The following is a 15,664-nucleotide window of genomic DNA, read 5'->3' on the forward strand; positions in this document are numbered from 1 at the left end:
TGTGTGCCTGTTTGTCTGTGTGTGTCTGTCTGTCTGTCTGTGTCATCATTTTCTTAAAAACAGCTTGCTCAATTATACAGAAATTTGGTACATATACTGTTTAGGGTAATGGCTAGACCTGATTAGTTTTTGAACAAGATCTGTTCATGTTAATTAGGAAAATTTGCATATCAATTAAATAAACTAATTACAAGCAATATCTTAACACTGCATTCTTGTAATTTAGTACATAAGTTGACCTTTAGAAAACACATATGTCCTATAAAGTTTGTTGATGTACTTTACAGTGCTAATGAATAGTTTGCATAATTACCGGTAATAATTTTCCGTAATTAGGTTATGTCTTAAGAATACATACTTCAATTTCAGTAGATACATTAACCATAGCAAATCGCATATGTCCTATAAAGTTTGTTGATGTACCTTACAGTGTTAATGAATAATTAGCCTTTTGAGACTGGTCTCAGATGACTATTTTTTGCAGACTAAGACTCTCAGTTCATGGTGTCAGTTTAACGTTTTAGGTACCCTTACATACCACGTCAGTAGCACCATTGACATGATAGCATCCTACCTCAGGTGCTTGTGGTTCCTACCTTTGGTACAGTGCTTTTGAACTGGTACTAGCAAGTAAACAGGTTTTATGTTAGCTGTTTTCTAGAAGTGGTCTTCAAGGTTACATAAAAGGCAACTTGCTTCAAGTACTCCATGTTGTGGTCCTGGCTTCCTGCCTTTGGTAGCATGTTTTTGAAATGGGAGTGCTAGCAGTTCAGTAACTGCCATTTAAGCCAGTTTCCTTAAGTGGGTTACACCATTACTCAGACTACATGTAGGCATCCTACCCCAGCTATAGTATCCTATCCCCTACCCCAAGGTAGAAGGGGTGGGGGGGAGGGGGGTTATGCCTGTGTACATATCATATGATTAGTGTGATAGATTAATACCATGGCCATATACTCAATGTCACCCACAAATTACATTTATCTAACTTGTTCTGTCACTCTTTACAGATGCAAAATACTGAAATCCTCGAAACATTTGCTAAAGACTTATTTTACTTATTTTGCTGGAAAATAAAAAACATGAACATTAAGAAGTGGCTAAATGTTTTCTTAATAAACACAGTCACAGTGCACCTGGCTTAGAAATGTTTAAATATTGGTCGTTGAGAACTAATTGAAGACTGTAAAATTGCAAAAAAAAATTCTAATGGTGAAAATATCTAGGTTTGCTGTGTTTGCCCTGTTTTCAATATGACCATGTGCACCATTGTAATAAAATAGATTCTTGGTGTCCCATGTGAAATTTAATATGGTAACCATGGCGTTGTTGCTGTTGTTTTTTGTGTTACAGTGATCATCATTTCCCAAGACTTGGACAAATGATAATTGACTATGAACAGCCTTTGAAGAAATTGTGTGAAGAGTTTGTACCCCATAGCACAGTAAGTAGTCCATAGTTACCACATAGCACAGTAAGTAGTCCATAGTTACCACATAGCGCAGTAAGCAGTCCATAGTTACCACATAGCACAGTAAGTAGTCCATAGTTACCACATAGCACAGTAAGTAGTCCATAGTTACAACATAGCACAGTAAGTAGTCCATAGTTACCACATAGCACAGTAAGTGGTCCATAGTTACCACATAGCACAGTAAGTGGTCCATAGTTACCACATAGCACAGTAAGTGGTCCATAGTTACCACATAGCACAGTAAGTAGTCCATAGTTACCACATATCACAGTAAGTACACCATAGTTCAGCATAACAGAGGATGCATTACACAGCAAACTACTCAACATTGCAATGGTTTGTCAAATGATGAATAAATAAAGATAACTCACATCACTATAGCAGACTGCCAAGGTTATTGTTTCATTGTTTCTCTCCAGTTTTACTTGTAATAAAAGCCCAACAATGTTCAAATCTTTATTAGAACACATACCAATCAAATACATGCAGCAACAAATATCATCTCAAAAAACAAGATGGCAACGACTTTGATATTCAAATTTCAGTAAGTAATGACATGGGAAACTAGATGATCTAAACATGTAGTTGACAGAACCAGTGATGTAGACACGCATTGTCATGACATACACATGTGTTGCGTAACATAGAATGACCAGAGTATCTATTCCATATTTTTGGTTTATGCATGGTATAATGATTGTTATTTCAGTTGGTTATGAGTGCTCTGATGTCATTACAACAAGTGTATCCTAGAAGGAATTTAACAGCTGATAAATGGAGACAACATTCCATGCTTAGTCTTGTATCAACTCCTGCACACATGCTGAACCCAGCGCAGTGTGATACTGTAAGTATATGATGTATCAATCACCGATATGCCCTCCCCTACAGCAACACAGTTAAGTATATGATGATTCCATCTATATCCCTTTCCACCCCCTATAACCCCTCCCCATGCCCCCCCCCCCTACAATGTAACGCAGCAAAGTATATAATGTATCAACCCCCTCCTATACTCCCTCCCCATGCCCTCCCTTACACTCTGACATGGTATATTGTGTTTCCATCAGATTACTCAACCGGGTACGTTTCCATCCCCCTTCTCATGCCCCTCCAAACACAGACACAGTAAAGAACATGGTGTGTTACTCCCCCATACTCCCTTTTGCTTAGTCATCACCCACTAAAAGTCACTAGCATACCTCTACATTGTTCACTCAAGGTGCTTTAATACCTAATATGCAAATACACGCTTACTCAGAGTTTTAACCAGTCACCATCATCATCAGCATTGTTAAAGGTCAATTCTTGGTTATGACCTCTATAAACACAATTTCTTGACACTGTGTGTTTATTAATTAGCCCCAAAGTGCAAATGACTGAAGGGGCTATTACATTGAGTTCTGTCCATTCATGTGTCTAGATGTGTATTCTCTACCATTTATGTGACATGCACGAACTAAATTCAACCAAACTTGTACAACTATGTTACCTACCTTGTTTTGGGGCTATGTCTTTGATGGAGACTTGTTGACACTCCTCCCATTTTACCTTTCTAAGGGTATGTCTTTGTTCATACTCCTTCCATTACGTACCCGGTTGAGTAATCTGATATATTCTTGTGCCATTATTATTGATGTAAGTCAATTCTTATTGTTTATTTAGATGCCCTGTGAATATCTTTCCCTTGATGTGATGGAGCGATGGCTTGTCAGTAAGTATATGATGTTGTAACATTCAAGTAGGAAATTACGACACTCTAATCTTGGTCTGTTGGCCAACACATATCAGCATTGCACTGTAATATGTGTATTCTGTGATGTGTATAATGTGTGCCTTTAGACACTTTATCTTAAAATTCCATTAATTTTTTGTGTGTTTGATGTACTGAGGTCATGTGTTGCCCCATACATTTTGTATGGCAATGGTTGTATATAATGTATCAACCCCCTCCTATACTTTGTATGAGATGATTGATCTCCTCACAGCAGAGTAAAAATATCACCTTTGTTAGGATTTGGATGTCAGGAAACTAGACAAGCACCCGCAACATACAAATAAGTAAAACTGGACAAGCGCCCTCAACATACAAAATAGTAAAATCCTTTGTTTGAGGCACTCCTTCATGTATCTATGTTTTTATTCCTTTGATTGACAGTTGGGTTCATGTTGTGCCATCATAAGATCACAGCCCTTGGTACACCCCAGACAGAGTTGATGCGGGCTGTCCTACAGAGTGGTTGGTGTATTACATTATTCCGTGATGAGGTGCTGCTTCATCATAAACATCTGGAAAATTTATTTGAATCTGTCAAAGGGTAAGTGTCAGGCATATTTGTATCCAGTGATAGGAAATAAGTATTGATTGCTTTCTTGTGTTATTTTTGCCAATACTTTTTTTTTTTGCAATGTTTATATGAAATCAACAAATGTGAAACAAATTAAATTATTGTGATAACCTGAGTCTGTAATTACATTTTAACTTTTACATTATCTCTGTATCTTTATTCATTAGTACCAGTAAAATTGTTGCATTTATCAAGGAATGCTGTACACAGGCAGTGACTACATCGTAAGTAGTTGTTTCCATGGTGATATCTATCATAGTGTTCAAATGATTTTAACGCTAACACTATATATAGGTGTAATTACATAGAGTTACAGAAACCAGGTCATTAAAGATTTAAAATCGATAATTTTCACAAATCTAATAGAGTACAAAATAATTATGGCGTGATTTGTGATAATGAAATTATCAATTCAATTACAACATAATAGTCACTTAGTTATTATTCCCCAATACTTTTCTTCGTACAGCCATGGAAAATACGAGTGACTTAAGGGACCTTTGTCACTGCAAGTCGCTAGATGAGTAGTGACAACCCTTAGGTCACGAGTATTTTCTGACTGAATGAGTGGAGAATAACATAATTATACCAGTGCCAGTAATATCAAAGAAAAATCAGGGAAAGTAATGACAGTTTTGAAGGTTTTCACTCATATTTGGAACACAGCAGAACCAGTGACATTGACACCTGTTGTGACGACATAGACACACATTGTCGTGATGTAGAACAACCAGAGTATATATTCCATATTTTTTGTTCTACCTGGCTTGTGCATGGTATAATGTCTATTATCTGTGTGTCAGTGAATAGAATACTACAGGTTCTAAATTTTAAAAATCTACCGTCAAAGAGTGTAAACCTTGCCTATGTCCCTTTACAAGGGACATTATGAACGCCAATGTGAAAAGCCATTTAACTTTATATCCATATATTACACAGGGGACCAATTCACAAAGAAAGAAGAAAATTTCTGAGAACATCACTGAAAGAATTATCCCTGATTTTGACTGACCAGCCAGGATTATTAGGTCCTAAGGTAAGACTTACTTTTATGACATTTGCAAACTTTCTTGTATTTATCCAAAGAGAGACACTTCATAATTTTTATTGTCATGGGAAGATAGATTCCATGCCGATCAGGAGAAACACATCAACCATACAACTATGTGGTGCCCCGGGTTTGACAAGCTAAGACAAACAGCAACAATTACGTGTTATTCCCCAATATTTTGCTTCGTTCAGCCAAAGAAAATACGAGTGACCTAAGGGGTCTTTGTCACTATGAGTCACTAGACAAGTAGTGACAACCCTTAGGTCACAAGTATTTTCTGGCTGAATGAAGAAAAATATTGGAGAATAGCATAAATATACCAGTGCCAGTAATATAAAAGAAAAATCTATGAAAGTAGTGTCAATTTTGAACGTTTTGTCTCATATTTTGAACACAGCAGAACCAGTGACGTAGACATGTGTGTCATTACATAGACGCACGTTGTCGTGACATAGAATGACCAGAATATATGTATTATATTCCATTTTTTTTCTAAATGGCTCTTACATGGTATGAAAACTTATCTTTTTAGAACTAGTAGGTGACCTAAATGGCTGAAAATTTGATGTAGCTCGGTTTCTTTCATATAGTGACCTCATTCCCACAGCAATAAAATAAAAACATGAGAATATGTGAAGCAAATAGAAGTAAATAAAGATATTGAGTCGTATTGGTACATCTGAATTTAATCAGTGATGCATAACTTGGTGATAGTCATAGTCATACCTTAGTGGTGCAGATATTATCACCTTGTCATCAAGGTGGTATAAATACTGAAAATCACCCCAAAATGTTACACTGGAAGTCTACACAATGCATAAGTTTTTCCACAAACTAAACCATTTTATTATAAGTGTACGGTAATCATAGCTATTGTCCATTGATAGATTAATGCCAGACCGAATTCCGATTTTTACACTACGTTATCTTCACACATTATGTCTAGTCAATGTCGTTACTCTCACACAGAATTCTGTGCTCTCCCCCCCTACAGCGTTCATATAAACATGATGACATCGCATCCCCATATGATTTTATCCATAGTAAATCATGCTGACACTGTTTTATTTCTATAGATTCTGTACGTCTTTATGGCTCTAGGATTTGCCCGTGATGAAGTACAGTGGTTAGTACGCCATTATGAAGCACCATTGCCACGGAATAGGTCAAGGCCAAATGCAGAAGACTTTGAAGACAGACAGATTCCAGAATTGTTATTCCACATGGAAGAATTGAGAGGTAGTCACACTCTACAAACCATCCTGCTAACAAGAGCTTCGTCATCATTTTTTTTTCATGTACAAAACTAATTGATGATTTACGGTAGTCTGTTTTGGTATTCATTTTCTGCTGATAAAATATGGAAATATTTATGTTTATGTTATCCTGCTGTGCACAGCATTGACATGATACCAGCAGGATTCATATTTCACTTACTTGTAAACAGACCATTATGGAGATAGGCAGTTAATATTAATAATGAATATAGTTCACTTCCTATCAAGAAATTGGAGAAAATCTATGTTAATTTTTACATGAATTCAGATGAGTAAACTACTCTAAATGATATCATATCATAGAGTGAACAAGACTGACAGTTTGTAGTCAAAATCTCTGTTTATCAACAGCGCCCTCTATCATAGAGTGAACAAGACTGACAGTTTGTAGTCAAAATCTCTCAGGTTATCAACAGCGCCCTCTATCATAGAGTGAACAAAACTGACAGTTTGCAGTCAGAAGCTCTCAGCTTATCAGTTTATGTTGTGTGTATTGGTTAATTTTCTAATTCATGATAGATGGTTTTTGAAATTGCTTTTCTTTGAATAGTTTATTTATGACAGTTGTTGGTATCTCAACTGCTTAGATGGTGAAATAATTGTGGTTGATATTTGATGACATCATTTGTGGGTGTGAGTCAACAGAAAAGACTTGTCCATGATATGCAATGATTTTTGTTTTCAATTATTTTTTCTAGCCTTGGTTAGGAAGTATAACCAGGTACTACAACGCTATTATATTCAATATTTGGCTGGATTTGATGCAGTTGTACTAAACAACCAAGTACAGGTAGGTGTCCGCTAGTATTATGATATTTGACTATCTACAAGATACAATGTTAGTGTTTTGAGATACCTCAGTACGGTCCTCATCATGAAAACTTAACATTTCAGGGTTTGACAACACACAGTCATCATCTTTAATTAGAATTTCAGAATTTTGAAACACATAGAAACACTTCGAGGTGAGATCAATAGTTCAATGTAGAATAAAAACTAAATTCTTTTAGTTAGGCCTCAGACACCCCCCCCCCCCCTATTTTAACAGAGTTTGCCATAATTGATGATTTGTTTCAGATAAGGCAATCAATGTCAAATCAGTTTGTAGTTTGTGGTATGAATTCAAAGCCAGAATTTAGAGACCTGTTATCGATACTTTCATACATTTTTATACAATGCATTTACTTGGTGAAAATTCTTCCTTTCCTTGATTTGACAACATTTTTTGGAAATATTTGTATTACCCAAGAGGCACAAAACAGATTCCATTACAAGTAAAATCGTTTTTGTAGGATAAGAATTATGTTATGGTTCTACCCCCCCCCCCCCCCCCTTGAGAATTAAGTTTTTTTATCCTCCAGTGAACTATTGATCTTGCACGTTACAGCAATACAGACCAAAGTATACAGCAATAGTCGATGAGTTTTGATGTTGGCTTCATTCACTTTCATCCATCAGAATGTTGCTGGCATCAATCCAAACTTAGGGGGAAGTGCTGTATAGGCCTTGCAATGCAAAATTCTGTTAAAACATATTGTGGACTGGTTCTATTGTTATTCTAATTGTGTAACAATACAAACAGTTGACAATACATTTGAATGGGAGTTCCATAAAAAGGCTTATACATCACTACCGCCTAAGTTCTGATCAATACCAACTCCACACTGATGGGTGAAAGTAAATGAAACCAACTTATTTGATCTTGTTTAACATCCAGCATTTTATTAATCATAGTGAATTCACAAAGTATCCTCTCCATCTAATAACAACCACACATTAGATAGTGGTTACATGAATTCAATTCACTCAAACCAATGAATTGCCACTTATATGATAAAATACTGAGTATAATTTCTGATCAGGCGTGCCAAATAAATTCTTAGATTTTATTTAGACAGCATTGTACATGATTTTTGTCATCAGTGTAGGAAAGGATTGGTACTTTAAATAAAAAAGTGTTTTTTTTGCCTGAATGACATGAATATGTTAATATGAACGTATGTTAATGTTTGGTGCAGCATGTGTGTATCTAAGTGCATGGTTTTGTCTTGAATGCCTGCAACTATGGCATGATTGACCTTTGACCTTTACTGTGACTATTGGACCATGGAATGGATGACCTTTGCTGTGTTCACTTTGTGACAAAAACAATGTTACTACAATGTTACAGTGTAAAGTTGGTCATGGTGTAAGTAAATAAATGGGAGCAGGTTAAGTTGGTGCTACAAAGGCTGAGTGTATGTTACCTTTAATATTTTGGTTCAGTATTGGTACTATGGTTGTACTACAGCAGTGTCCTTCAAAAGTAGCAATATGAATGTATTATTATCAGAATCTTAGTTCAGGCACTACATCAGCATGATTATTCTGTCATTGATACTTAGTCCAGCACTACAGTGATGTCATAGGTCTTGTATGCAAATATCAACAATTTACATGGGCTTGAACACTGCCCTCTATTGTTGCTACAACTTGCAACAGCATAGTTTACTATCAGCACTGGCATTACAATAGTGTTATAGGTTTCATATGTTAATGTAGCACAATTCTATCACTGTCTCAGTTCAACCCGGGGTCACACTTGTATGGTTTACCAAATGTCTAGTCAGAACCCAGTATCATCAAGAAAGCATCATGAATTGTGATCATGCATATTCAGCGATTTTTGTGAATGAGATAAAATAACAAAAAAGCCTGTACATTTTATAATACCTTGCTACAAAAGTCAACCATCTTTTGATAACCACCTTTGTACAGCAGAAGTGAGAATTATCCAATAGGTCATTTATATCGACATGGTTTTTGGAAGAATTACCAAATAGGAACACAAGAAACTAATCTATTCCTGTTTAGAAACATTTAATAAACAACATTGTTGTAATATCATTGATTTGTCCAATGTGTACATAGCTCTTGTCATTCAGATCCAGATAACCCAGAACTTCAGATGGTCATCTGATCCAGGTGTACTAAAACTTTACTGTCACTTTATTGGCTGACTTAGTCATGCAGGTCCAGGTGCACCAAAACTTTAATGTCAGTTTATTGGATGACCTAGGCATACAGATCCAGGTGCACCAAAACTTTAATGTCACTTTATTGGATGACTTAGTCATACAGATCCAGGTGCACCAAAACTTTAATGTCACTTTATTGGCTGACTTAGTCATACAGGTCCCAAAACTTTAATGTCAGTTTATTGGATGACCTAGTCATACAGATCCAGGTGCACCTTCACTTTTGATACTGGCAGTGTAATTGCTACCTACGCTCATCAAGTCCAGGTGCACATGTTTAATATGCATAATGAGGGTTAAATGTATAGATTATCAGCACAGTATTTGATCATGTGACTCACGTTGTTTGATCTTTTGGTTTTAAATCCTTGATAATAAAGGATATCAAATGGAAACGTAAGGTACTATAAATGATATGATATTCTCGTTATCGAGATCCGACTCTTACTTACTTAGTTAGTATAGAATGTAGACCAGTCACTGCATGTTTTGAATTATAACCGACAACAGGGATGGTACTTTGTCAAAGATTATGGTAGATTATTTTGCAAGGTGCAGTCCAATGGACTGCCAGAAGGCATTCTGCTCTTTTATATGCAAATGCTGTATATCATCTTCCAGGCCATGTTAATTCCATACAAACTTTTTTGATGACAGTGGTGGGATTTCCATGTATCTAACCTGTCCCCACACTCTAAAAAAATGCCATTTTGCATCTTACTGACCAATCAGAAAGGTCCACCCACTGTGGAGAAGGTTGTAGATTTGCAAACAAAGTAAAATGGGCTCAGCTATCTTGAAATGGAAGCCAATGTAACAAATCACCACATTGGGTAATACTTTGTCAATGACCACCAATCAGATTAGAGATGTGAGGGCGTGCTTCATACATGAAAAGTCATGCCTGTATATTCAAGGGTGTGTATGGAATTAATATGGACTAAAAACTCTGAATGATGCAAAGCGATTTTAAGGAAATTGTACGGTGAAATGGAAGTGGTTGAGGAAAAGTTAATTTGAATCCTACATACCATAGTTGCCACGACAACATAGTACCACCCCTGTCAGTTAGTCTTTCTCTAATATATCACATCTGCCAATACCTTTGACAAATAGAATGTCTTTATCTTGCATTGTACTGTTCTAATATGACATAGTAAAATTTGGCCTAATTTTTGGAAGGTGTTTCTGCCTTACTGATGCAACAATTTTTTGTTTATTGTTAATGCCTGACTTTTCACTGTAGGTTTTTTTCTGCACTGAACTGTAAACATTTCATTAGGTCCTTACAAACAAAGATTTCTTTGTATGTTTACAAACAAAACAGCGACAAATGAATCCTCCAAAAATGCATTTTCTAAATTTGATATATATTTCAAATTTGTAGTCTATGCATATTCATGAATTCAAAATTGTTTGACCTATAACCTTTCAACTTTCAATGACCTATTTCTGGGTCAAACTTAGTTGCCCTTTTATTTTGTGCATTGTTTTTTTCTAGATTTGTAGATCTATACATATTTATGGTCGCATTTTGACCCATGACCTTTCAGCTTATGATGACCTATTTTCTGGGTCAAACTCGGGTCACAAACATACAAACAACTGACTTTGTAAGGACTTAATACTAGTGCCTTGTAAAGCATTTGTAATCTGTTTTCTACTTTCTTTGATTTTGGCTAGCGTTTGTTGTATGCTAATTTCTGCACTCACATAACAAGTCAATCTCTCCTTTCACCCATCATTCTCTTCATGTGTATTTTATTGATTTCTGTGTGCATTTGTATGTTAATATGTAAATCATGGGGTGAAAGGTTACAGATGACATCATGATTTGATTGGCTCTTACAATGTGTTGATTTCAGAGTTTTGGAGTTTGTCCTGAAGATGAGTGCATTATCTTGTCATCGTTTGTCAGTACCATACAAGCATTGAATGTCAAACAAGGTAAGTTTTGTATCAGTTGAAAGACTTTCACATGTAAAGATACCGATATATATGTAGATAGATGAGTCAAAATGTACAGTTGGGGAGGGAGGGAAGGATGGATGGATGGATGGATGGATGAATGGATGGATGGATGGGTGGGTGGGTGGATGGATGGATGTATTGAGGGAGAGAGGGAGGGATGGATAGATAGATAGATGGAAGTGGATACATGCATGCATGCATGCATGCACGGATGGATGGACAGACAGACAGATAGATTGATAGATAGATAGATAGATAGACAGACAGACAGACAGACAGACAGACAGATAGATAGATAGATAAATAGATAGATAAAAGTACTAGGTGAATAGAAGATAGATAGATAGATAGATAGATAGATAGATAGATAGATAGATAGATAGATAGATAGATAGATAGATAGATAGATAGATAGATAGATAAAAGTAATAGGTTAATAAATAGATACATAAACAAACAGACTTACTGATTGGTTGACAGATAGCCAATACAGTAAATAACACAAATCTAATCAAATTTACCAGCAGTGTCATCATTGTTTTATTTATTACATTGTACTATCTTCACTACACAGTGGAAGAAGGCGACTTATTTGACTTCCGAGGACTACGCCTGGATTGGTTCAGATTACAAGTAAGTAGATCACATGACACTCACATGATGCAAATGATGTCATGATTATGCAAATTTGAATGTGATGAATTAATTAGACAGCTTGAGCTTGAACTGAATCCAAAACACTTTGATTAAAATGGAGTTTTTTTTATGAAACACTCATCTGGAAATCTGTTCTTATCAAAAGATGTGAAATATTCGCATACAGACAAAACTTCTAGAGGTCAAAATTTCGGTGAAATACATAAATGGGAGACTTTTTAAGCCCTTACCTTGTGTATACTAGTAGTTAAAAATTGTACATCCATAATTTAAAACAAAATAGAAAAAAAAAGATAGCTATGAGTTCGAAAATAAATAGGATATGTTGAAGAAAAATGGATGTATAGATAAATTGTGTTTTGGGATATTAAGATACAAGTGGAAAGATGTCCTCTTGGCTCATTACTTGTTACTAATTCTATTCACCATCCTGACCACCCAGATCTTGCGAGATATGCAAATATGCCTGGCAACGGTTGTCAAACATGTGATTGTGGCAAGCTTTCGCCATGGCCATGTGCAATGATGTTGAGAACAATAGTGTTGCTAAGCGTTTGACACTTTCAGCTTGACCACCCTCACATGGACACAATGCCTCTCGTGAGATCTCGTGAGATCTGCCACGAGACAAAAAATGGCTTATTATCCTACATCTACAAGTAAATTTGTGTTACTATGATTTGATCCTTCTTTATCAAGACTTGGTGTTTTTGAAAATTAGTGTGTCTGAGGGAAGTCTTCACCTGATTTCTCAGATACTACACCTATATTCATCAACTCTTCATTTTCTCTATTCAGGCATATACCAGTGTGAATAGAGCAGCGTTGGTGTTACGTGAACATCCAGAGCTTGCTAGAACTCTCAACACCATATGTTTTCATACAAAGATGGTAGACTATCTGGATGAGATGTTGGTAGAGACATCAGATCTCAGCATCTTTTGGTAAGTAACAGCATCGAGATGAATTATTCCCTCTATGAGATATACAAAAAAATTAAAATCAACCAAATATCAAACTAGAAGTCTATATATATATCCTATGAATATAGCAGTGCTCTTGAGTTTGACGATTTATAAATTTGCATACTGAATACCACTTCACTAAATACCAATTTCACTGCACTGGAAACTTAAACTAGTAAAATAAGTAATGTCTAAATTGTCTTCTTATACATAAACCCAATGCATCAGGTTCTGTAATTTGCATAAGTAAATTTTTTGGAACTAGTTGAAGACAGGAAAATGTCAAAATTTTCTCATACCATCTAGAGTTGCAGTATAAGGTAGAATGTCCCTCAGGGATCAGTTTCACTAAAAATCAAAGTTCTTACATTCTCTCCAAACTTGGAAGTTTGCTTTTAGTCCTTTTCAAATAGTAAAAGAAATTTGAGGTCTACCATTTTCTTTTCTAGGAAATCGTCAATACCTTTACAACAGTAATCGGCGGCCATATTGGATTCTAAAGTGGCTTCATTTTGATAGAATTTCTGCCTTTTTTTACAGAAATTGTGATCATTTTTTTTTCTTGATTTTAACTTTACAATGAAAGGAAGTTTCTTGAGCAAAGTAAGAGGAAAAGTTTAGACAGCATATTTTCAAAGTGCATTTGATGTTTTAAAAGTGAACATTTCATTGATTTTATCTCATAGACCTGTAATAATATAAACATAACAATCTTATATTTGTGTTTTATTTTGCAGTCACTACAACCATTGTTTTGAGAGGTTTTTCCGTCAGTGTCTTGACATGCCATCACAGGCACGATTTATCATAGCGTTTCCTCTCATCTGTAGTCATTTCCTCAACTGTACACATGAACTTTGTCCCGAGGAGGTAAGGAATATTTCTTTCTTTTTCATGCAACATTTTTTGAAAACATGTATTTTTTCAATTTGAACAAAGAATATATATATCATTGATAAATCTGAATCTTACAAGAGTTGTACAATGAACCCAATTCAATTTGTTTATTTTGGCTCTCGAAAATTTTGGCGGGAAATAATTTTTCACACTTTGGCTCCAATTTAGTTTGCAGATAAAAAGATTTGGCTGCAGTAAATCGGCTTTTATAAAGTGTATAGTAAACTGATAGGTTCACTGTTATCTATGCAAAATGCATTGCTATCGTTTAATCAAGAGCAGTTTGGTGCCCCCACCATGATGAATCTTTCAGTCAACCTGTATAGTTACTCTAGAGTTTATCAGTGAAACTGATTCCATTTACTCAGAATTAGTTTGATTCAAACATTAATTACACTGAATGAGTTCAAATAAATCAAAATATTTATCTTCCTAGCATTATATGTATGTATGTCTGCATGGGATATATATGTTAGGCTATGCAAACAGTATTATATAGTAAAGTTGAATAGTTTATATTTTGTTTTTTACATGACAGAGACACCATGTTGGTGATAGAAGTCTGTCAGCTGTTAATCTCTTCCTGGATGAAATGGCAAAAGAAGCTAAGAATATCATCACCAGTATCTGTTCTGTATACTGTGCCCTCAATGATAAGGTATGTGCATGTGTGTGTATGTGTGTGTGTGTGTGTGTGTGTGTGTGTGTGTGTGTGTGTGTGTGTGTGTGTGTGTGTGCATGTCTGTCTGGTTGGCTGTCTATGTATTTGTGCATGTGGATGTGTGTTTGAATGTGCATCTGTGATTGCATATGTGAAGCTAAGAAGAAGCGTATGTGTATTTATGTGTGTTTATCTGTGTGCATGTGTGTATGTATGTATGTATGTATGTATGTATGTATGTATGTATGTATGTATGTATGTATGATGTATATGTATGTATGTATGATGTATATGTATGTATGTATGTATGTATGTATGTATGTATGTATGTATGTGTATGTATGCATGCATGCAATACTGTTACATTTAAAATATCCTACATGGCACACCTGACACACCCCAGGTTCAAATTGTTGGCAATAAAATTCAGTTCTCAAAAGCATTGATATGATTCGTGTGTGTTCTTCATGGTTTGTAATTTCTTGTTATTTTGTAGTTATTACCCAAACATTGTGTTCAAGCAATAGCTTTCCAGCAGGCACGGAAAAAGAAAAACAACAAGGATACAAGAAACAAGGCATTGCAAGAACCGGAGAAACCAGGAGAAGAGAGTAAAAGAAAAACAAGGGAAGACTTCACAGAGTAAGTGTAGTGATGTACTTTAATACACTACTACATTCACATGTAAAGTCATAATGGTTGAACGGTTACAATGGTGGGCTTGGGATCTCCATGTTGCAGGTTGAGCATTACCACTGCTGTTTGATTCTGAATAGCTAAAGTCATTGGGCAAGATTTGAACCACACTTGTGCTCCAATCAACCCAGCTGTATATGGGTTGTCGGTGGCCGAGTGGTAAAACCACTTGCCTCTTACCACTGCGGTCGGGGTTCGAACCCCATTCAGGGTTCGATTAAATTTACCACGATGTAAGTAAGAAGAGTGTCGTTCAGTTTGACTCTACCGAACAACGCAGGTTTTCCCCAGGTACTCCGGTTTCCTCCTGCATTAACACTGAACCCATGAGGTATGGCCCTCACTGGACTTCTTGGGAGACAAGTGTTTATATGCTTAAAGAACTATCCAGTATAAATAAAGATTATTATTATAATAGACCTGTTGCAGGTTCCAAGATGCATTGTGCGTCTCTCCATACAATACCATGTATTGTGTATGCGCTGAGGGGTTTGCACGTACTACTCAGGGGGGATGGTTGTCACATGACGGTACCCTGTGTTCACCTGTAAAATCCCTCTCTGTCATTGATAATGTTTAGTCTTTGTTCTGTAAAATCACTCATAATCAAAGAGGTCAACATGTCTTGCCATCATTTCCTGATGAAAATG

At 35.9% G+C, this 15,664-nt stretch overlaps 1 protein-coding gene across 1 annotated transcript in view; it reads left to right on the forward strand.

Moving 5' to 3' along the window:
- LOC144440548 (nck-associated protein 1-like) overlaps positions 1-15,664 on the forward strand; it is a 29,944-nt gene that overhangs the window by 3,735 nt on the left and 10,545 nt on the right. The window contains exons 6-19 of the mRNA XM_078129928.1: positions 1,354-1,444; positions 2,184-2,321; positions 3,140-3,188; positions 3,633-3,792; positions 3,990-4,046; positions 4,762-4,858; positions 5,950-6,112; positions 6,849-6,940; positions 11,033-11,114; positions 11,713-11,771; positions 12,594-12,739; positions 13,498-13,630; positions 14,196-14,315; positions 14,815-14,960. Coding sequence (XP_077986054.1) covers positions 1,354-1,444; positions 2,184-2,321; positions 3,140-3,188; positions 3,633-3,792; positions 3,990-4,046; positions 4,762-4,858; positions 5,950-6,112; positions 6,849-6,940; positions 11,033-11,114; positions 11,713-11,771; positions 12,594-12,739; positions 13,498-13,630; positions 14,196-14,315; positions 14,815-14,960 — 1,533 coding nt within the window. The remainder of the gene's footprint in view (positions 1-1,353; positions 1,445-2,183; positions 2,322-3,139; positions 3,189-3,632; positions 3,793-3,989; positions 4,047-4,761; positions 4,859-5,949; positions 6,113-6,848; positions 6,941-11,032; positions 11,115-11,712; positions 11,772-12,593; positions 12,740-13,497; positions 13,631-14,195; positions 14,316-14,814; positions 14,961-15,664) is intronic.

This window comes from Glandiceps talaboti, chromosome 10 (genome assembly GCF_964340395.1).
Source record: "Glandiceps talaboti chromosome 10, keGlaTala1.1, whole genome shotgun sequence".
In the NCBI taxonomy this organism is placed as follows: Eukaryota; Metazoa; Hemichordata; class Enteropneusta; family Spengelidae; genus Glandiceps; species Glandiceps talaboti.